General features: G+C 45.6%; 1 protein-coding gene across 1 annotated transcript in view; it reads right to left on the minus strand.

Annotated features, from left to right (window-relative positions):
* dpp6a (dipeptidyl-peptidase 6a) overlaps nucleotides 1–22,545 on the minus strand; it is a 1,150,594-nt gene that overhangs the window by 494,020 nt on the left and 634,029 nt on the right. Inside the window, exon 3 of the mRNA XM_060825137.1 lies at nucleotides 2,772–2,870. Within this exon, the coding sequence (XP_060681120.1) occupies nucleotides 2,772–2,870 (99 nt within the window). The remainder of the gene's footprint in view (nucleotides 1–2,771; nucleotides 2,871–22,545) is intronic.

The raw sequence follows: 22,545 nt of genomic DNA on the forward strand, positions 1-22,545 counted from the left end.
CTGCCTATCTCCCTTCCCACCTATCCGCTCCTCCCTCCTCTCTGACTTATCACTTCCATCGCCACCCCCATTTACCTATTGTCTTCTTTGCTACTTTCTCCCCAGCCCCACACCCCCATTTGTCTCTCCACCCTAGAGGCTTCCTGCCTCTGTTCCTGATGAAGGGCTTTTGCCCAAAATGTCGATTTTCCTGCTCCTCGGATGCTGCCTGACCTGCTGTGCTTTTCCAGCACCACTCTGATCTAAACTCTGGTTCCCAGCATCTGCAGTCCTCACTTTTGCCCAACTGGTTTATTTACCTGACGAAGGAGCAATGCTTCAAAAGCTTGTGATTTAAAATAAACCTGTTGGGCTATAAACTGGTGTTGTGCATCTTCTGACTTTGTCCACCTCAGTACAGCACCGGCACCTCCATCTCAGAAAGAAACGGGCCACCGAGCCTCATCATAATTTCCAGCATTGAATCCATTGCTCTGCAGGTTTTTGGGTTTCAGATCCATTTCAGATTATTTCAGGTGTTCCACCCCCCGCTGCCCTTTCAGGCAATGACTTCCAGACTTGGCCACCAACTAGATCACAAACTAAAATCTTGCCTCATCTGCTTCCTAACCATCTCTTTAAATCTGTGGCCCCGAGTCACTGAACTCTCTGTTAGGGTAAATTGGCCATCCCTCTGCACTCTGTCTCGATCTCACAAAATTTTGTACAGATCAATCAAATCAGCCCTCAGCTTCCTTTAGTTGTAAAGAGAACAACTCCAGCTACTCCACTCTCTCCTCACTGCTGCACAGCACCAGCCTAGCAACAGCCTCCAAAAACTTCCCTGTATCCTCTCTAGAACTCACGATTGTTCTCCCCTCTTCCTGCTTGAATACACTTTTGTGCTATAAGGAGTAATATTTGATTTGTATTTTTAATTCATCATATCCTGTATGATATTCCCTGTTACTTTGTGATACTATTTGTTTACTTTTGTGACTACCATGATTGGCATGCCAAATAAAACTGATTACTTCATAGAATCCCTATCATGTGGAAGCAAGTGGCGTGACCCATCAAGTATACACCAACCCTCCAAAGAGCATCCCACCCATCTGATAATCCTGTGTTTCTCATGGCCAATCCATCTAACCTGCATATCACTGGACACAATGGGCAATTTGGCATGGCCAATCCACCTAACCTGCACACCCCTGGGTACTGTGGACAATTTAGCATGGCCAATCCACCTAACCTGCACACCCCTGGGTACTGTGGGCAATTTAGCATGGCCAATCCACCTAACCTGCACACCCCTGGGTACTGTGGGCAATTTAGCATGGCCAATCCACCTAACCTGCACACCCCTGGGTACTGTGGGCAATTTAGCATGACCAATCCACCTAACCTGCATATCACTGGACACAATGGGCAATTTAGCATGGCCAGTCCATCTAATCTGCACATCTCTGGACACAATGGGCAATTTAGCATGGCTAATCCACCTAATCTGCACATCCTGGACACAATGGGTAATTTAGCATGGCCAATTCACCTAACCTGCAACATCTCTGGACACAATGGGCAATTTAGCATGGCCAATCCACCTAACCTGCAACATCCCTGGACACAATGGGCAATTTAGCATGGCCAATCCACCTAACCTGTACATGTTTGCCCTGTGGGAGGAAACTGGAGCACCTGGAGAAAACTCACATAAACACTGGGAGAATGTGCAAACTCCATAACGACATTGGCCCGAGGATGGGATTGAACCCAGGTCCCTGGCAATGTGAGGTAGTAGTGCTCATCATTGAGCTCCATGCCACTCAAATTGCTCCATGTAGGAATTTTTCAATACAAGTTGTATTCAGGCTGCGAACATGTTTCTTGAATGAAATATTATTATGACAACACTTTTATTTTTTCGTGGCATCATATGCAATCTCACCAAAATCTTAAAAGCCTATTAGACCTGAAACTGCTCATCTCCTGATCATTCAGTGTGGTAATAAATTCAGCTGAGAGCAGTGTTATTCTTTTTTAGCAATGCAGCACACAGTCAATGTCAAGGCTGTCTTCACGGGGTCGCAATTTCTTGGTGATATCTGAAATGTGTTGAAGATTTTGTTTGTCTGAAAAATCTAGCAAAGCATTTTCTTCTGGAGGAAGCAGAAATAAGTGGAATAAAAACTGAAATTGCTGGAGGAACTCTCTGAAGGTCTGGCAGCACCTTTAGAAAATGAAGTAGATTGAACGCTTCAAGGCCAGTATGAGTCTTCTTCAGAATTTTTCCTTTCAGCTATTGAGGACTGTAAATTCTAAGAACTCTCAGATACAGATCCCTCTTCCCCCTCCCTCCGATGCCATCCTTTCCTCTAACCCTATTTCAGGCGGGTAGATAGAATACTGAAGAAAGTCATGTCGGGGACTCGAACCATCGACTTTGTTTCGCTTTCCACAATGAGGTCCACAGCACAGAAAGAGGCCCTTCAGCCCACAAGTCTGTGCTTGTCAAAACAAAGCACTGAATCCATGCTGCCTGACTTGCTGAGTTCCTCCAACACTTTCTGTTTTCATTTTAGATTTTCAGACCCACAGTATTTTGCTTTTGTAAGAATAAGAGGCAATAGTCAACAACAATCTTTCGATGTCACTGCACAACAAAATTCAAGGGGTAGTTTTGTGAAGGCAAGGGGTAATGCTAAGTGGGCAAATAATTTCCAAACCCTTATCTGTCCAAAATGACCATGACTTTTACTCCTCACACCCAGACCAATTACTCGACTTACCACTAATCCACTTGGCCTCCACGTCATGAATCTGGAATTCTTCGCTGAAGAGATCATCGAGTCGCACCTTTGCCATTGACGCCAGGCTGTTATCCTCAGCTGCGGACAGGTACAAAACAAGGAAGAACAATGAGATATCATTATGACATCCTGAGCCAGAAAGAATCAGGCCACATCTGAAGTTGTTTCACTTGATCCATTTTACATGAGGCAAGAAGTTCTCCATGTGAAGATGGTGGACCAGGCTGAGAACTTGTGTTTGAGGAACTGTGTCAACTCACTTCCACAAAAATCTATAGCAGCTTATTAGATTCAAGTAACAAGAGTGTTACTATAATTAACAAAATCCAACAAGCAATGAAAATTTTTCAGTAGGCAACTTGTATTTAGGTGAATTACAGAAAAGGCAGCCCATTTACCTTCTAAAGCATTTGAAAATCCCCCTCATGGTTATTCTTTATTATGACCTTCAGATAGGTACTTAATTTCCCAAGAACCAGTCCAAAATTCTTTTCAACTGCCACTGATGTTTTTCTTCGTTCCCCACTACCCATTAACTTCTGATCTCCAAATTCATATTCACAGTGAGGGCTACCTTGCAGATAGCTCCCTGTAGTCAAAGCTCAGCAAATCTGCCAGCCTCATCAAAACCCTCAGGAACTTGGTCTTTCCAACCTGACTGTGAGCTCCCATTCACGTTCCACATGAGAACAATACAGTCTAGCAGCCTCTACTTTTCTGCTGTCTTTGATCCTTGCAGATTGTGAGAATCTTGGACATCTTCCGACAACCTGATACTACAGCGGCATGATTTAGACACCTCCCTCCTCAAACACCTTCCCTTTGTCAAGGGAATCACTCAGCATTGTATCCAGGTAGGACTGCTATTTACCATATGTACTCGGCAATCTCATGTAAAAGTCGACCCCTTATTTTTGGACAAATAACCTGGAGTTTTTCATATATCTCGTGTAAAAGTTGACCCTAGCTCTTTCCAGACAATAGGCCAACGTTTATGAGTCAGTGTGCTGGTTGTCATGTCCTGCTCCAGCTGCTGGTTGTTCCCCTCTGCTCCCGGTCTTCCAGTCCGCTGGCTATAGCGTTCCGATCCGGGTTTACAGAATTACCACAATTCACTGTTCTGTTTCTTTAGTCATTTAGAGATCAATTGGGCTTCTGCTAATGATACAATATGAATTTTGATGAGCATGAATTTTAGCCCCTCAAAAGTAGTATCCATGTAATAATCGACCCCATAAATTTCAACTATTACTTGAAGAGCCTTGATTATCCAGCATTTGATTATCCCAATTTTGGATTATCCTGCAAGATTGTAAGGTCCCGATGCTCGGGTAAACCATGTTATCTGGCATTTGATTAAGCGAACGAAATACTGCCTGCCCATATCCTTTGGATAACCGAGGTTCCTCTGTATACAGTAAGTGTCCTCAAGGGAACGCAGAACTCTGGGACTCGCAGTGATTAGACCATTTGAAGTATTTGCACCAACCAACCCAACCGCCCCGTGGCTGAACACTTTAACTGCCCCTCCCACTCCGCCAAGGACATGCAGGTCCTTGGCCTCCTCCATCGCCAGACCATGGCAACATGACGCCTGGAGGAAGAGTGCCTCATCTTCTGCCTAGAAACCCTACAACTAGAAGGGATGAATGCAGATTTCTCCAGCTTCCTCATTTCCCCTCCCCCCACCTTTTCTCAGTCCCAACCCTCAGACTCAGCACCGCCTTCTTGACCTGCAATCTTCTTCCCGACCTCTCCGCCCCCAATCCCTCTCCGGCCTACCACCCTCACCTTAACCTCCTTCCATCTATCGCATTCCCAACGTGCCTCCCCCAAGTCCCTCCTCCCTACCTTTTATCTTAGCCTGCTTGGCACACCCTCCTCATTCCTGAAGAAGGGCTTATGCTCAAAATGTCGATTCTCCTGCTCCTTGGATGCTGCCTGACCTGCTGCCTTTTTCCAGCAACACATTTTTCAGCTCTGATCTCCAGCATCTGCAGTCCTCACTTTCTCCCATTTGAAGGACAACCATCAGTCTGAACATCTTGCTATGAAACCCATTGAATGAAGGGATTATCCATTCTTTGCATGGAAGGACTAATATACTGACAGGGAAATTTGCTACAGCTGCTAGGGAGGATTTCAACTAGTAAAGTGGGCGGTGGGGGTGGGGGGATACCCAGGGAGATAGTGAGGAATGAGATCAATCTGAGACTGGTACAGTTGGGAACATAAGCGAGTCAAACAGTCAAGGCTGGCAGGGACAAGGTAGGACTAATACATTAAACTGCATTTATGTCAATGCAAGAGGCCTAACAGGGAAGGCAGGTAAACTCAGGGCATGGTTAGGAACATGGGACTGAGATATCATAGCAATTACAGAAACATGGCTCAGGGATGGGCAGGACTGGCAGCTTAATGTTCTAGGATACAAATGCTGCAGGAAGGATAGAAAGGGAGGCAAGAGAGGAGGGGGAGTGGCATTTTTGATAAGGGACAGCATTACAGCTGCACTGAGGGAGGATATTACTGGAAATACATCCAGGGAAGTTATTTGGGTGGAACTGAGAAATAAGAAAGGGATGATAACCTTATTGGGATTGTATTATAGATCCCCCAATAGTCAGAGGGAAATTAACAAACATGTAAGGAGATCTCAGCTATCTGTATGAATAATAGGGTGGTTATGGCAAGGGATTTTAACTTTCCAAACATCGACTGGGACTGCCATAGTGTTAAAGGTTTAGATGGAGAGGAATTTGTTAAGTGTGTACGAGACAATTTTCTGATTCAGTATATGGATGTACATACAAGAGAAGGTGCAAAACTTGACCTACTCTTGGGAAATAAGGCAGGGCAGGTGACTGAGGTGTCAGTGGGGGAGCACTTTGGGGCCAGCGACCATAATTCTATTAGATTTAAAATAATGATGGAAAAGGATAGACCAGATCTAAAAGTTGAAGTTCTAAATTGGAGAAAGACCAATTTTGACGGTATTAGGCTAGAACTTTCAAAAGCTGATTGGAAGCAGATGTTCGCAGATAAAGGGACGGCTGGAAAATGGGAAGCCTTCAGAAATGCGATAACAAGAATCAAGAGAGAGTATATTCCTGTTAGGGTGAAAGGGAAGGCTGGTAGATGTAGGGAATTCTGGATGACTAAAGAAATTGAGGGTTTGGTTAAGAAAAAGAAGGCAGCATATGTAAGGTATAAACAGGATAGATCGAGTGAATCCTTAGAAGAGTATAAAGGAAGTAGGAGTATACTTAAGAGGGAAATCAGGAGGACAAAAAGAGGACATGAGATAGCTTTGGCAAATAGAGTTAAGGAGAATCCAAAGAGTTTTTACAAATATATTAAGGACAAAAGGGTGACTAGGGAGAGAATAGGGCCCCTCAAAGATCAGCAAGGCGGTCTTTGTGTGGAGCCACACAAAATGGGGGAGGTACTAAATGAGTATTTTGCATCAGTATTTACTGTGGAAAAGGATATGGAAGATATAGATTGTAGGGAAATACATGGTGACATCTTGCAAAATGTCCAGATTACAGTGGAGGAAGTTCTGGATGTCTTGAAATGGGTAAAGGTGGATAAATCCCCAGGATCTGATCAGGTGTACCCTAGATCTCTGTGGGAAGCTAGAGAAGTGATTGCTGGGCCTCTTGCTGAGATATTTGTGTCATCGATGGTCACAGGTGAGGTGCCGGAAGACTGGAGGTTGGCAAACGGGGTGCCACTATTTAATAAGAGTGGTAAGACAAACCAGGGAACTACAGAACAGTGAGCCTGACCTCAGTGGTGGGCAAGTTGTTGGAGGGAATCCTGAGCGACAGGATGTACATGTATTTGAAAAGGCAAGGACTGATTAGGGATACTCAACATGGTTTTGTGCGTGGGAAATCATCGAGGAGTTTGCAGGCTAGTGATGTTACTGGGGGCGGACGTGGTTGCGCTGACGGCAACCCAAGGGGCGACCACAACGCCTCATGTGTCTCTGCCCCCACGCCGATCTCCATCACCACGCCTAACCCCATCCCCACGCCGATCTCCGTTACCACGCCTAGCCCCGCCCCGCCCCCACGCCGATCTCCGTCCCGGCCCCTGCGCCTAATCCTGCCCCCACTCCCAGCTCCAGTCCCACACCAGGTCCTAGCTCCCAGCCCTGCTGTGTTTTTACCATCCCTTCAGACCTCCCCCTCTCTAAGGATGAAAGATCAGTCCTCAGCAGGGGCCTCACCTTCATTCCCCTATGCTCTCGGATTAACGAATTCAACACGTGGCGAGACATTGAACAATTCTTCTGCCGCCTTCGCGTCCGTGCCTACTTCTTCAACCAAGATTTTCACCCACCCTCTGATGACCCCTTCTCCCGCCTCCAACACACCCCATCTACTTGGACACCCCGTGCTGGCCTCTTACCTGCCCTCGATCTCTTTATAGCCAACTGCTGCCGCGACATTTACCGCCTCAACCTGTCCACCCCTCTTACCCACTCCAACCTCTCACCCTTGGAACGTGCAGCCCTCCACTCTCTCTGCTCCAACCCCAACTTCACCATCAAACCAGCAGACAAGGGAGACTCGGTAGTAGTTTGGCGCACTGACCTTTACACCGCTGAGGCCAAACGCCAGCTCGTGGACACCTCCTCCTACTGCCCCCTTGACCATGACCCCACCTCCCACCACCAAACCATCATCTCCCAGACCATCCATAACCTCATCAGCTCAGGGATCTCCCATCCACCGCCTCCAACCTCATAGTCCCACAACCCTGCACCCCCCGTTTCTACCTCCTGCCCAAAATCCACAAACCTGACTGCCCCGGCCGACCCATTGTCTCAGCCTGCTCCTGTCCCACAGAACTCATCTCTGCATACCTCGACACGGTCCTGTCCCCCTTAGTCCAAGAACTCCCCACCTACGTTCAGGATACCACCTACGCCCTCCACCTCCTCCATGATTTTCGCTTCCCCGGTCCCCAACGCCTTATCTTCACCATGGACATCCAGTCCCTGTACACTTCCATCCCCCATCACGAAGGACTCAAAGCCCTCCGTTTCTTCCTTTCCTGCCATACCAACCAGTACCCTTCCACTGACACCCTCCTTCAACTGACTGAACTGGTCCTCACCCTGAACAACTTCTCTTTCCAATCCTCCCACTTCCTCCAAACCAAAGGAGTTGCCGTGGGCACCTGCATGGGCCCCAGCTATGCCTGCCTCTTCGTAGGATATGTGGAACAGTCCATCTTCCGCAACTACACTGGCACCACCCCCTACCATTTTCTCCGCTACATCGATGACTGTATCGGTGCAGCCTCGTGCTCCCAAGAGGAGGTTGAACAGTTCACCAACTTTACCAACACCTTCCACCCCGACCTTAAATTCACCTGGACCGTCTCAGACTCCTCCCTCTCCTTCCTAGACCTTTCCATTTCTATCTCGGGCGACCGAATCAACATGGACATCTCCTATAAACCGACTGACTCCCACAGCTACCTAGACTACACCTCCTCCCACCCTGCCCCCTGCAAAAACGCCATCCCATATTCCCAATTCCTTCGCCTCCACCGCATCTGCTCCCAGGAGGACCAGTTCCAATACCGTACAGCCCAGATGGCCTCCTTCTTCAAGGACTGCAGACTCCCCCCAGACATGATCGACGATGCCCTCCACCGCATCTCCTCCACTTCCTGCCCCTCCAACCGCCACCAGGACAGAACCCCACTGGTTCTCACCTACCATCCCACCAACCTCCATATATAGCATATCATCCGCCGTCATTTCTGCCACCTCCAAACGGACCCCACCACCAGGGATATATTTCCCTCCCCTCCCCTATCAGCATTCCGAAAAGACCATTCCCTCTGTGACTCCCTGGTCAGGTCCACACCCCCCACCAACCCAACCTCCACTCCCAGCACCTTCCCCTGCAACCGCAAGAAATGCAAAACTTGCACCCACATCTCCTCCCTTACTTCTCTCCAAGGCCCCAATGGATCCTTCCATATCCGCCACAAATTCACCTGCACCTCCACACACATCATCTATTGCATCCGTTGCACCCGATGTGGCCTCCTCTATATTGGGGAGACAGGCCGCCTACTTGCGGAACATTTCAGAGAACACCTCTGGGACACCCGGACCAATCAACCCAACCACCCCATGACTCAACACTTTAACTCCCCTCTCCCACTCCACCAAGGACATGCAGGTCCTTGGACTCCTCCATCGCCAGACCATAACAACATGACGATTGGAGGAAGAGTGCCTCATCTTCCGCCTGGGAACCCTCCAACCACAAGGGATGAACTCAGATTTATTCAGTTTCCTCATTTCCCCTCCCCCCACCTTGTCTCAGTCGAATCCCTCGAACTCAGCACCGCCTTCCTAACCTGCAATCTTCTTCTTGACCTCTCCGCCCCCACCCCACTCCGGCCTATCACCCTCACCTTGACCTCCTTCCACCTATCGCATCTCCATCGCCCCTCCCCCAAGTCCCTCCTCCCTACCTTTTATCTTAGCCTGCTGGACACACTTTCCTCATTCCTGAAGAAGGGCTTATGCTTGAAACGTCGAATTTCCTGTTCCTTGGATGCTGCCTGACCTGCTGCGCTTTTCCAGCAACACATTTTCAGCTGCGTGGGAAATCATGTCTCACAAACTTGATTGAGTTTTTTGAGGAAGTAACAAAGAAGATTGATGAGGGCAGAGCGGTAGATATGATCTATATGGACTTCAGTAAGGCGTTCGACAAGGTTCCCTATGGGAGACTGATTAGCAAGGTTTGATCTCACGGAATACAGGGAGAACTAGCCATTTGGATACAGAACTGGCTCAAAGATAGAAGACAGAGGGTGTTGGTGGAGGGTTGTTTTTCAGACTGGAGGTCTGTGACCAGTGGAGTGCCACAAGGATTGGTGCTGGGTCCTCTACTTTTTGTCATTTACATAAATGTTTTGGATGCGAGCATAAGAGGTACAGTTAGTAAGTTTGCAGATGACACCAAAATTGGAGGTGTAGTGGACAGCGAAGAGGGTTACCTCAGATTACAACAGGATCTGGACTGAGAAGTGGCTGGTGGAGTCTAATTCAGATAAATGCGAGGTGCTGCATTTTGGGAAAACAAATCTTAGCAGGACTTATGCACTTAATGGTAAGGTCCTAGGAAGTGTTGCTGAACAAAGAGACCTTGGAGTGCAGGTTCATAGCTCCTTGAAAGTGGATTCACAGGTAGATAGGATAATGAAGAAGGCTTTTGGTATGCTTTCCTTCATTGGTCAGAGTATTGAGTACTGGAGTTGGGAGGTCATGTTGTGGCTGTACAGGACATTAGTTAAGCCAGTGTTGGAATATTGCATGCAATTCTGGTCTCCTTCCTATCGAAAAGATGTTGTGAAACTTGAAAGGGTTTAGAAAAGATTTACAAGGATGTTGCCAGGGTTGGAGGATTTGAGCTATAGGGAGACGCCAAACAGGCTGGGGTTGTTTTCCCTGGAGCGTCGGAGGCTGAGGGGTGACCTTATAGTGGCTTACAAAATTATGAGGGGCATGGATAGGGTAAATAGGCAAAGTCTTTTCCCTGGGGTCAGGGAGACCAGAACGAAAGGGGCATAGGTTTAGGGTGAGAGGGGAAAGATATAAAAGAGACCTACAGGGCAACTTCCTCACACAGAGGGTGGTACGTGTATGGAATGAGCTGCCAGAGGAAGTGGTGGTGACTAGTACAATTGCAACATTTAAAAGGCATTTGGATGAGTGTATGAATAGGAGGGGTTTGGAGGGATATGGGTTGGGTGCTGGCAGTTGGGACTAGATTGGATTGGGATATCTGGTCGGCTTGGACAAGTTGGACCGAAGGGTCTGTTTCTGTGCTGTACATCTCCATGACTCTATAACTCTAGGTACTCTGTTCACTGTTTGTTGGCAGAAACATTTTGCAATGTATGCTGGTAAATCAGCCTGGGCCTTGCTGTCCCCATAGCAGCCAGGCCACTCAGGGTTGGTGGTTGATTAAGGTCTCTAAGAGGTTGATAACTGACCAGTTAAGGGCCTTCATTGGTGCTGAGTTGAGGAGAAAGTGGCGATTGCAGATACTGGAGATCAGAAGTGTGGTCCTGGAAAAGCATAGCAGGTCAGGCAGCATCCGAGGAGCAGGAGAGTTGATGTTTCAAGCATAAGCTCTTCATCAGGAATGTGCTGGGTTGAGGAGCTTGCCCATGGACCTTCTCACCCACAACTTAATTGATGAGGTGGCAGCAAAGGCATAAGTAGCTCTCTGATGCCAACCTGCCCAAATATTTGCCATTCCCACTATTTCCCTCTACACCTCTAGGGAGGTGAATAGCATGCCTTTAAAGTATTTAACACTTAAGCTTTCTGCAATGTCTTTGACAATATTTTGTATTTGATGATTTGTAAGCACTATGGAAATATTTTCAGTCGAGTCATCCCTATATTATTTAAGAAAAGATGTCAGGTTTTCATGGATACTTTTTGGGACTTGTTATAAGTTTGTGCAATTTGCTACGTTGTTTCGTCACAAGTGTTGTGGTGTTGATGACATTTATTCAAGACTGATATGTTTTTCAGCCACATTTCCCTGCCATATCTCCTTAACTCCTGATCCCCTTACAAATTAAGAATGTACTAAATGACTTAATGGCAGCCATCTGCAGAAATAAGTTCCACAACTTCACCAGCCTCTGGCTGAAGGAATTCCTCCTCATCCCATTTCTGAGGCTGTGCTTTCAGGTCCTAGTTTTTCCAAAATGGAAACATCTCCTTCACATTCATATCCACTCTATCCAGGCCTCTCAGTACTCTGTAAGTTTCTGGATCAGTGGTGCTGGAAGAGCACAGCAGTTCAGGCAGCATCCAACGAGCAGAGAAATCGACGTTTCAGGCAAAAGCTCACAGCCCAGCTCACTGCCTTTATTCCTGATGAAGGGCTTTTGCCCGAAACGTCGATTTCGCTGCTCGTTGGATGCTGCCTGAACTGCTGTGCTCTTCCAGCACCACTGATCCAGAATCTGGTTTCCAGCATCTGCAGTCATTGTTTTTACCCTGTAAGTTTCACTGAGATACACCCCCATCCTTCTAAACTCCATCTAGTACAGACTCAAACTCCTCAACTGCTCTTCATATGTCAAGTCCTTCATTCCCGGGATCATTCTTATATACCTCTTCTGGGCACCCTCCAATGCCTATACGTCCTTCTTTAGATATGAGGTCCAAAACTGCTCACAATATTCCAAATGCAATCTGACCAGAACCGTGTACAGCCTCAGCAGTACATCTCTGCTCTTGTATTCTTGCCCCTTCTTGAAATTAACACTAGCATTGCAATTGCCACCCTAACTGCCAAATGAACCTGCAAGAATCCTGAACTAGAACTCCTAAATGCCTTTGTGCTTCAGCTCTCTAAAGCCTTTCCCCGTGTAGAAAGTAGCCTTTACCTCTATTCTTCCAAACAACATGCATGACTCACTCCCATATTGTATTCCATTTGCCTCCTCTTTGCCCACGTTTCCAGCCTTCCAAGACATTCTGCTTTCTCAATACTAGCTGTCCCTCCATCTATCTTGTGTCATCTGCAAATTCAGCAACAATGCCCTCAGTTCCTTCAGCCAGATTGTTAATGTATAATGTAAATAGTTGTGGTCTCAACACAGACGGCTGTGAAAATCCACTAGTCACCAGCTGACATCCTGTAAAGGTCCCTTTATCCCCACTACCTGCCTTTTGCCAGGCAACCAATCCTCTATCCATGCCAGTACCTTGCCCCAAACACCACGGGCACTTATCTTATTTCACAGCCTTCTCTGTGGCACCTTGTCACAAGCCTTCTAGAAACCCAAATAGATCACATCCACTGGGCTCTCTTTTGTCTAACTTGCTTGATACTTGCTCAAAGAATTCAACACGTTTGTCAGGCAATGACCTCATCTTTATGAGGCCATGCTGACTCAGCCTGATTTTAGCATGTGCTTGCAAGTACTCCGCAATCTCATCCTTAATAATGGATACTAAAATCTTACCAATGACCAAGGCTAGCCAGCCTATAATTTCCTGTATTCTGCCTCCCTCCCTTATTAAACAGGGATGTTGTATTATCCATTTTCCAAGCTGAAAATGTGTTGCTGGAAAAGTGCAGCAGGTCAGGCAGCATCCAAGGAACAGGAAATTTGACGTTTTGGGCACAAGCCCTTCTTCAGGAAGGGCTTATCCATTTTCCAGTCCTCTGGGACTCTCCACCACCAAGCCTCCACAATCTCCTTAGCTACCTCCTTCAGAACTCTGGGATTTATCCTTCAGTAGTTCAACGTCCCCAGCACCTTCTCCTTAGCCATGGCCACTACACTCACCTCTGCTCCCTGACTCTCCTGAAGTTCAGATATGTTGCTGGTGTCTTCCAGTGTGAAAACTGATGCAAAGTACCTAATCAGGCCCTCTGCCATTTCTTTGTTCCCCATTACTCCTTCTCCAGCCTCATTTTCCAGTGGTCCAATGTATTGTTTCTCTCTTACCTTTTATAAATCTGAAACAAAACTCTTGCAATCTTCTTTTATATTACTAGCAAGCTTATCCTCACATTATCATTTTCTCCCCTTTTTGCTTTTTTAGTTATCCTGTGCTGGTTTTTTACAGGCTTCCCAATCTTCTGCTTACCCCTAATTGTCACCACATTGTACATTTTTTCTTTTGCTTATATGCTGTCCCTGAGTTCCCCTTGTCAGTCATGGTTGCCTCGTCCTCCCCTTAGTATATTTCTTCTTCTTTGGAATAAATATCCACTGTGCCTCCAGAATTACTCCCAGAAATGCCTGTCATTGCTTGCTCCACTGTCTTCCCTGCTAGGCTTCCCTTCCAATCAAGTCTGGTCAGCTCCTCCTTCATGTCTTTGGAGTTATCTTCAGTCAATTATAATACCATTATATCTGATTCCAGCCTCTCCCTCTGAAAATGCAGGGTGAATGCTCTCATAATATGGTCACTACCCCTGGGTGATCCTTCATCTTCGGTTTTCTAATCATGTCTGCCTCATTAAACATCACCAAATCCAGAATTGCCTGTTCCCTAACACACGCTGCTCCAAAAACCAGCTCGTAGACATTATATGAATTCATTTCTTGAGATCCACTCGCAATCTGATTTTCCCTGTCCACCTACATATTGAAGACCCCCTTGGTCATTGTAATAGAGTTTTTCTTACCTTTCCCGATTAAGACTAAGGTACAACTGACTTAATATCCGCTGCCTAGTATAGATAGAGACAAAATGCTTTAACTCTGAGGATTGGCCCAGTATTTCCAGAAATTGGTTGTCTGACAGAAGGTTGAGAGTGGGGATAAAGGGACCTTTTCAGGATGTCAGCTGGTGACTAGTGGATTTTCACAGCCGTCTGTGTTAAGATCACAACTATTCACATTATACATTAACAATCTGGTTGAAGGAACTGAGGGCATTGTTGCTGAGTTTGCAGATGACATAGGATAGGTGGAGAGACAGGATAACCTCCAGGACACTGCTGTGAGTAATTCGGAAGGTAAACACTGGGGCAGGAAATAAAATTAGGCTTTTATTTTCCTTGGGCTGAAAATTGACAAGCAACATTTGTGCCACACCAACACCAAGCAATGACCATCTCCAATAAGAGATAATCTGATGATTGTTCATTGACATTCAATGCAGTCGAATCACTGAATTCCTCAGTATCAACATCCTGGGGGTTACCATTGACCCGAAACTGAACTGGACTAGTCACATAAATGCAGGGGTGACAAGAATAGGTTCGAGGCTGGGAATACTGCTGCACCTCCTAACTCCTCAAAACCTGTCCACTACTCACAGGACACAAGTCTGGAGTATGATGCTCGATAGCAGCACTGTGTGTATCATAAGACCGTAATACCATAAGACATAGGAGTGGAAGTAAGGCCATTCGGCCCATTGAGCCCACTCCGCCATTCAATCATGGCTGATGGGCATTTCAACTCCATTTACCCGCATTCTCCCCATAGCCCTTAATTCCTTGTGACATCAAGAATTTATCAATGTCTGCCTTGAAGACATTTAGCGTCCCGGTCTCCACTGCACTCTGCGGCAATGAATTCCACAGGCCCACCACTCTCTGGCTGAAGAAATGTCTCCACATTTCTGTTCTGAATTTACCCCCTCTAATTCTAAGGCTGTGTCCACGGGTTCTAGTCTCTTCGCCTAATGGAAACAATTTCCTAGCGACCACCCTTTCCAAGCCATGTATTATCTTGTAAGTTTCTATTGGATCTCCCTTTAATCTTCTAAACTCCAATGAATACACTCCCAAGATCCTCAGCCGTTCCTCGTATGTTAGACCAACCATTCCTGGGATCATCCGTGTGAATCTCCGTTGGACACGTTCCAGTGCCAGTATGTCCCTCCTGAGGTGTGGGGACCAAAACTGGACACCAAATGGGGCCTAACCAGAGCTTTATAAAGTCTCAGGAGCACAACGGTGCTTTTATATTCCAACCCTCTTGAGATAAATGACAACATTGCATTCGCTTTCTTAATCACGGACTCAACCTGCATGTTTACCTTTAGAGAATCCTCAACTAGCACTCCCAAATCCCTTTGTACTTTGGCTTTACGAATTTTGTCACCATTTAGTAAGTAGCCCATGCTTGTATTCTTTTTTCCAAAGTGCAAGACCTCACATTTGCTCACATTGAATTCCATCAGCCATTTCCTGGACCACTCTCCCAAACTGCCTAGATCCTTCTGCAGGCTCTCCACTTCCTCAGTACTACCTGCCTGTCCACCCAACTTCATATCATCGGCAAACTTTGCTAGAATACCCCCAGTCCCTTCATCCCGATCCTGAATATATAATGTGAACAGCTGCAGCCCCAACACTGAACCCTGTGGGACACTGCTTGTCACCGGCTGCCATTCCAAAAAAGAACCTTTTATCCCAACTCCCTGCCTTCTGTCAGACAGCCAATCCTCAATCCATACCAGTAGCTCACCTCGAACACCATGGGCCCTCACCTTGCTCAGCAGCCTCCTGTGTGGCACCTTATCAAAGGCCTTTTGGAAGTCTAGATAGACCACATCCACTGGGTTTCCCTGGTCTAACCTACTTGTCACCTCTCCAAAGAATTCCAACACGTTTGTCAGGCACGACCTCCCCTTACTAAATAATCCATGTTGACTTGTTCTAATCCGACCCTGCTCTTCCAAGAATTTAGAAACCTCATCTTTAATGATGGATTCTAGAGTTTTACCAATAACCGAGGTGCACTGTAGAAATCCACCTTGAACCTTCCAAACTCCATAACTGCTGCCATATAGAAGGACAAGGACAGCAAATACATTGAACAGCACCACTTGCACATTCCCTGCCAAGTCACTCACCATCCTGACTTGGAAATGAATTGTCGCCGCTTCTTAGTGTTTTTGTGATCTGTTTGCTATACCTGACACCTTTTATATCTTTTAAAAAGGAAGAAACATGATGCTAAAATATCTGCAGCAGTCACCTGACCACATGTTGAGCCACATGTTGGAACCCTGATTTGGAATAAAATAAACTGTTTACATTTGGGTTACCTTTTTATCCAAAGGTATTGAAACTAAGTAATTGATTCAGTGTAAAGAAATTTGCATCTCCTGGTTCATTTATGCATGTCTGAAAATTTCACATCTTGGGTGATGAGAGACAGTTCGCAGATCAGAAAGACAATGAAGCTAGATTCTGGACTGCATACTGAACAAAATTCCACCAACTGTTTTTGAGCAGCTGAGCAGAGAAAAGGAAACCCGAGTTTGCAACAGAATTCTCTCGCTCTCTTTGCCTGTTTCTCTCATCATCTCACTAAAAGGTTCCCATTGAAAAGCAAATTGGAAAAGCATTTATCGAGAATGCAAATATATCTGCAGATTCGACAACTGTTGAGAGTACAAGTCAACCACTAAACAACTGTGGCCTTGGAATAAGAACCTAAAACCTCAAGGATTCCAAGGACTTTTTAGCAGCGTAACTACTATTCTCCCTGTCTGTACCAGACACTCTCCAGTTTATTTGTTGCATTTGTACATGTTAATTATCTTTTTTTAAACTGGGTTACAAACGATGGAAGTCTTTTTCTTACTCAAGAAAGCTTTGATAATTGGCTTCTTCATTTCTACAGAAGTGTATTTTACTTGATTTCTTCATGCTAAAAAGAAAGAAAATTATTTAACCAATTGTTTGGAGCAAGGGCAAGGAGCTTCAGGAGCAGGTCTTGCTGCTGGACTTCAATTTGAGTCATTTCTGGGATTTGGGGGCCTTAATATTTGGGTACTGTACTGTAATGTTTTAATGCGATGAGTAAGCTCTTCTAGTATTCCACTCATTTTCTCAGAGTAACACAGTATAATTCCCTACTACTGGCCCTGTACTCTTTGGCAATTAAAGAATGATAGGCAACCTTTTCGAAAACATAAAGCATTCTCCAAGGGCTTGACGAGGCAAGACTATTTCCCCTTGGGGATAGCCTAGGACCTGAGGGAATAATCTCAGAATGAATGTTGAATGAGAAGGAATTTCTTCTTTCCAAGGGATGTGTGTCAACGGAATTCTCTACCACAGAGAGCTGTTGAGGCTGGGTCGTGAAGTATATTGGGGTGAGACAGAATTTTAAGTCATAGTGGGATGAGGGGTTACAGGCAAAAGGCAGAAAAGTTAAGTTGAGGATTATCAGATCAGCCATGATCTCATTGAATGGCTTGGAGACTCAATGGGCTGAGTGTCTTATGGCTATGATTCCGACTACTTGCATGATCAGTACATTTTGCATTTACATGCTTTGGCATTATGACAGGAATGGTGATTAATTGTATTTTTTTAAAATTCTGACCTTTAGCAGGGGGTTGCTGAAACACCATCAGTGGAAAAACACAGGAAAGGTTGTTTATCCCTAGGAGACACCATTAATATTGTGTTACCATGGTAGCAACTCCAGAAAATTATATTACGCTATCGGGACAATATATACAGTTCACCATCTGCTCTGTCTGCAGTTTGTGAGAGATAATAGCTTCAAATCAATAAAGATTGAATTTTTTTTAGGTAGCAGAGGTAAGAGAACTCGCCAAGATTCCACCATGGCCATTCACCCTTCACACTACCATGGTAGCTCAGTGTTTACCACTGCTGCCTCACTGTACCAGGGACCTGAGTTCGATTCCAGCCTCTGATGGATTGAAGGTCTGTCTGAAGTTTTCACACTCTCCCTGTGTATGCTTGGGTTTCCTCTGGATGCTATGGTTTCCTCCCACAGTCCAAAGATGCGCAAGTTGGATGAATCGGCCATGTTAAATTGCCCATAGTGTTCAGGGATGAGTAGGTTTGGTGCATTAGTCATGGAAAATGTAGAGTAATAGGGTTGAGGTACTGAGTTATATCATATGGTAGCACAGGCACGAAGGGCCTGCTCCTATTTTCGATGTTTCTATGTGTGTCTTACCTATTTAATACTCACTTCTCCTTTTTATCTCCCTGTCCATTATTTTATTTATTCACATGTTGTTGGCATTACTTTCAAGGCTTGCATTTATTGCTCAATTACTAACTGCCTTGGAGAGGCTGCTGGTGAACATACCATACTCCCATAGTGCTGTTGGGGAAGCTCGCCAGCATTTTGACCCAGTAACATTGAAACAAGGACAATATAGTTCCAGTCGGGATTGTAGATGGAGGGGAATTTGCGAGCAGTGGTGTTTCCATGCATCTGCTGCCTCAGCCCTTCCAGTTGGGAAAAGGATTCTGGCTTAGAGGATGCTGGCAAAGTACATAGTACACACACTGCCACTGTGCATCGCTGATGAAGATAGGGAATGTCCAAGGTAGTGGACAGGGTGCCGATCAAGCAGGCTGATTTACCTTGAATGGCGTCAAGCTTCTTGAGTGTTATTGGAGCTGCACTCCTCCAGGCAAGGGGGGACTATTCCACCATACCCCTGACTTGTGCCTTAGTGACGGTGAACAGGCTTTGGAGAGAGAAGAGCTGAGCTCTATACCACAGAATTCCCAGCGTCATACCAGCTCCAATAGGTGTAAGTGTTTATATGCGGTTCAGTTTCTGGTCAATGTTAATCCCCAGAAAACTGATACAAGAACAATCAATGATGGAAATACTATTGAACATCAAAGAGTGGGAATGGTTAGATTGTTTTTTTGTTGCAGACAGTCATTACCTGACACTTTTATGGTGCAAATGTTACCTATGACGTATCAGCCCAAACCTGGATGCTATCCCGATCTAGTTACATGTGTATATGGACTGGGTTACATCTCCAAGGAGTCACAAATGGTGCTGGACATTGTGCAATCATTGACAAATATACCCACTTTTTATCAAGGGAAGGTCAATGATGGAGTAACTGGAAGTGATTGGGGCTTGGACACTACCCTTAAGAAATCCTGCAGCGATATTCTGGACCTGAGGTGACTGACCTCCGACAGCCACAACAATCTTCCTATGTTCCAGGTATGACTATCATCAATGTGGAATGCGATGTCATCGATTCAAGTTTTGCTAGGACTCCTTCATGCCACATTGATATCAAGTGCAATTGCTTTCACTTTGCCTCTAAGCTTGCAGTACTTTTTCCCATGTATGGTCCAAGGCTGTAATGGTTTTAGTTGTTGAGTGTTCCTAGACAGTACCCTAACTGACCATCAATGAGCAGGTTAACGCTGTATGAGCATTTCACACATTGTCATTAACCCTTTCCACCATTTACTCAAGAGTAGGCAGATAAGGCATAATTGGCTAGTTGAATATGTCCTATATATTGTGGGTAGGACATGCCTGGGTAAATGCCAGTGTTAGCTGTACTAGAACAGCTTGCCTAAGGTCATGGCTAATTCTGGAACATATGTCTTTTCTCTTATTGCTGGAATATTGTCAGGCCCCATAGAGTTTGCAGTATGCAGTGTCTATAGCCATTTCTTTACCGGATTGAGAAACCTGAATTGGTTGAAGACGGACATCTCTGTTGCTTTTTATTCATTTGAAGGTCGCATGCTGGACCAGCATTCACTGCCCGTTGCTAGTTGCCCTTAAGAAGGTGCTACTGAGCTGCCTTTTTAAACTATTGCCTTCCATTTAGAATGGGTAAGTCCACAATACAATTCAGGAAGGATTCCAGGATTTTGACCCAGTGACAGTGGAGGGTTATCTATATAGCACGTCAGGCTGAAGATGGCTGCAAATGTTTCAGCATTATCTTTTACACTGGCATGCGAGGCTCCCCCATTATTGAAGATAGGGTTACCTGTGGAACCTCTACCTCCTGTTAAGTGTTTAATTGTTCACCTCCATTCACAGAACTGTGGAGATTAGATCTGATCCATTATTTATGGAGCTTGCTTGTGCTGCATGCCGCTCCTGCTGGTTGGCATGCAAGTAGTTGTGTGTTACAACTTCACCAGGTTGGCAATTAAGTTTTGGGTATGCCTAATGCTGCTCCCAGCATGCCCTCCTTTACTGAACCATTGTTGATCTTCTCCTTGATGGTACAAGTAGAGAGGGAGGGTTATGCAAGGCCATGAGGTTACAGACGGTCTCCTGAAAGAAATTTGATTTACTAATGTCCTTTTGAGGAAATATGTCATCCTTACCTGCCTGTCTTCCCACATTAGTCTAGAACATGACTCTTAACTGCTTCGGAAGTCCTCACCACCTTCAACTTCCCCTCCAAGCTATCCATCACTATGCCTTGGAAATCAAGGTTTCTTCAGGGTTGTTAGGTCAACATCCTGGAATTTCCCTTCCCAGCAGCATTGTGGGTCTACCTTCAACATGTGGACTGCAGCAGTTCAAGAAGGCAGCTCACCACCACCTTCTCAAGGCAACTGGAAGTGGACTATAAATGCTGGCCCAGCCAACAATCTCACAAATAATTTTTTAAAAAGTGGTCTCGCGAGTCACTTAGTTCAAGGGCAACTCAAAATGGGCAACAAATGCTGGTCTTGCCAGTGACGTCCACATCTCTTGGAGGGACAATGGAAAGCCTTTTGAGTTTGCTTAAGACTTTCTGGCCCTTCATAGTTAGACACTATGTGCCTGATGAAGGGAAGTGGCATTGAGCTGAATGAGGATGTTTGATGGAGGAGGAGTGGGGCAAGAGCGGGTGGCAACCCCATGGCCTTCCTCTTGACTGTTCCTCCAGCGAGCAGCCACCATTCCCACTGGCAACATCTGTCTGGGGAACCTCTATTATACAGGAAGGCAAACTGCTCTCCTCAGGTGCTGACTGATCCTGGAGTGACTTTGCTGTTTTGGCTGTCTTCAAATTCAATTTGCATCAATGCCAGTGACTGGTTTTTGTTTCCACATTCTGCAGGTCAATTTCTGTTTTGGTTTCAAGAACAAACATGTGAACGTCTGAAAATTGGAATGTCGGCTCTCGGAATGTCACTTGCCACTTAAATGTCTGGAGTGCACTCGATTCAATCTTTCCTCTCCAACTCAATGATAGGGTACTCCTTATTGGTCCTCCAAAAAGTTTGTGAAAGACCCTTTGGTCTAACAAAATCCCTGACCATATAAATTTTACCAACACCTTCAATTTCCGTTGCACATCTGACCCCCTCCAATATTTTCTGTGTTTTCTATATTTCCTGCTAACCCGCATTTTGGGTGGTGCAATGGCTCAGTGGTTGGCACTGCTGCCTCACAGTACCAGGGACCCGGGTTCGATTCCACCCTCAGGTGCCTGTCTGTGTGGAGTTTGCACATTCTCCCCGTGGCTATGTGGGTTTCCTCTGGGTACTCTGGTTTCTCCGACAATCCAAAGATGTGCAGGTTAGGGTGGATTGGCTATGCTAAATTGCCCCACAGTTTGCAGGTTAGGTGGTTTAGCCATGGGTAAAAGCAGGATTACAGAGCGGGTGGGGGCCTGTGTCTGGGTGGGATGTTCTGCAGAGGGTTGGTGCAAACTCGATGGGCCAAATGCTCTCTTTCTGCACTGTAAGGATTCTGCGATTTGCCTCAGGCATTCACCAGCCTTTTATGCACACATCATTTCTTTCCTTTGTGTGATCTGGTTCTTTAATGCTCCCACTTGATTGACTCAGATGGCCTGCTACAATAACAATCATTCCCCACAAAATCCCTCTTTGTGGTTGCCTTTTTTTTAATGTTCTGTTTCCTTCCCTGTTTTTTTCAGGTTGTAAGACATTTGGATCTTTTCTCAGCACTATTCGGGGTGCAGCTCCGAAATGTCAACAGCTTCTGCTCTCCTCAGGTGCTGACTGATCCTGTCCAAAACAACTTTGCTGTTTTGGCTATCTTCGAATTCAATTTGCATCAATGCCAGTGACTGGTTTTGTTTCCACATTCTGCAGGTCAACTTCTGTTTTGGTTTCAAGAACAAACATGTGAACGTCTGAAAATTGGAACGTCAGCTCTCGGAATGTCACTTGCAATGAATTCCCTCAGTGTACAAACTCTCTGCGTGAAGTTCCAAAAGCATTCGACAAATGCTGACTTTAGAACAAAAGATCTTGTTTCTAAAACATGGAATCTTTGAATGTTGACATTGCTAACAATTTGATGCCCCAGCCATATTGATCTGAGAAAATGGTGATGCAGCAAAATAGACTGAAGTAAAACAGAAAATGCTGGAAATACTCAATAGTTCTGATGTCATTGTCTTTCTTGCTTTTCTCTTTCATGAGATATGGACATCAGTGACAAGGGCGAACCTATTGCCCATCTCCTG

This window comes from Hemiscyllium ocellatum, chromosome 5 (genome assembly GCF_020745735.1).
Source record: "Hemiscyllium ocellatum isolate sHemOce1 chromosome 5, sHemOce1.pat.X.cur, whole genome shotgun sequence".
Lineage (NCBI taxonomy): Eukaryota > Metazoa > Chordata > Chondrichthyes > Orectolobiformes > Hemiscylliidae > Hemiscyllium > Hemiscyllium ocellatum.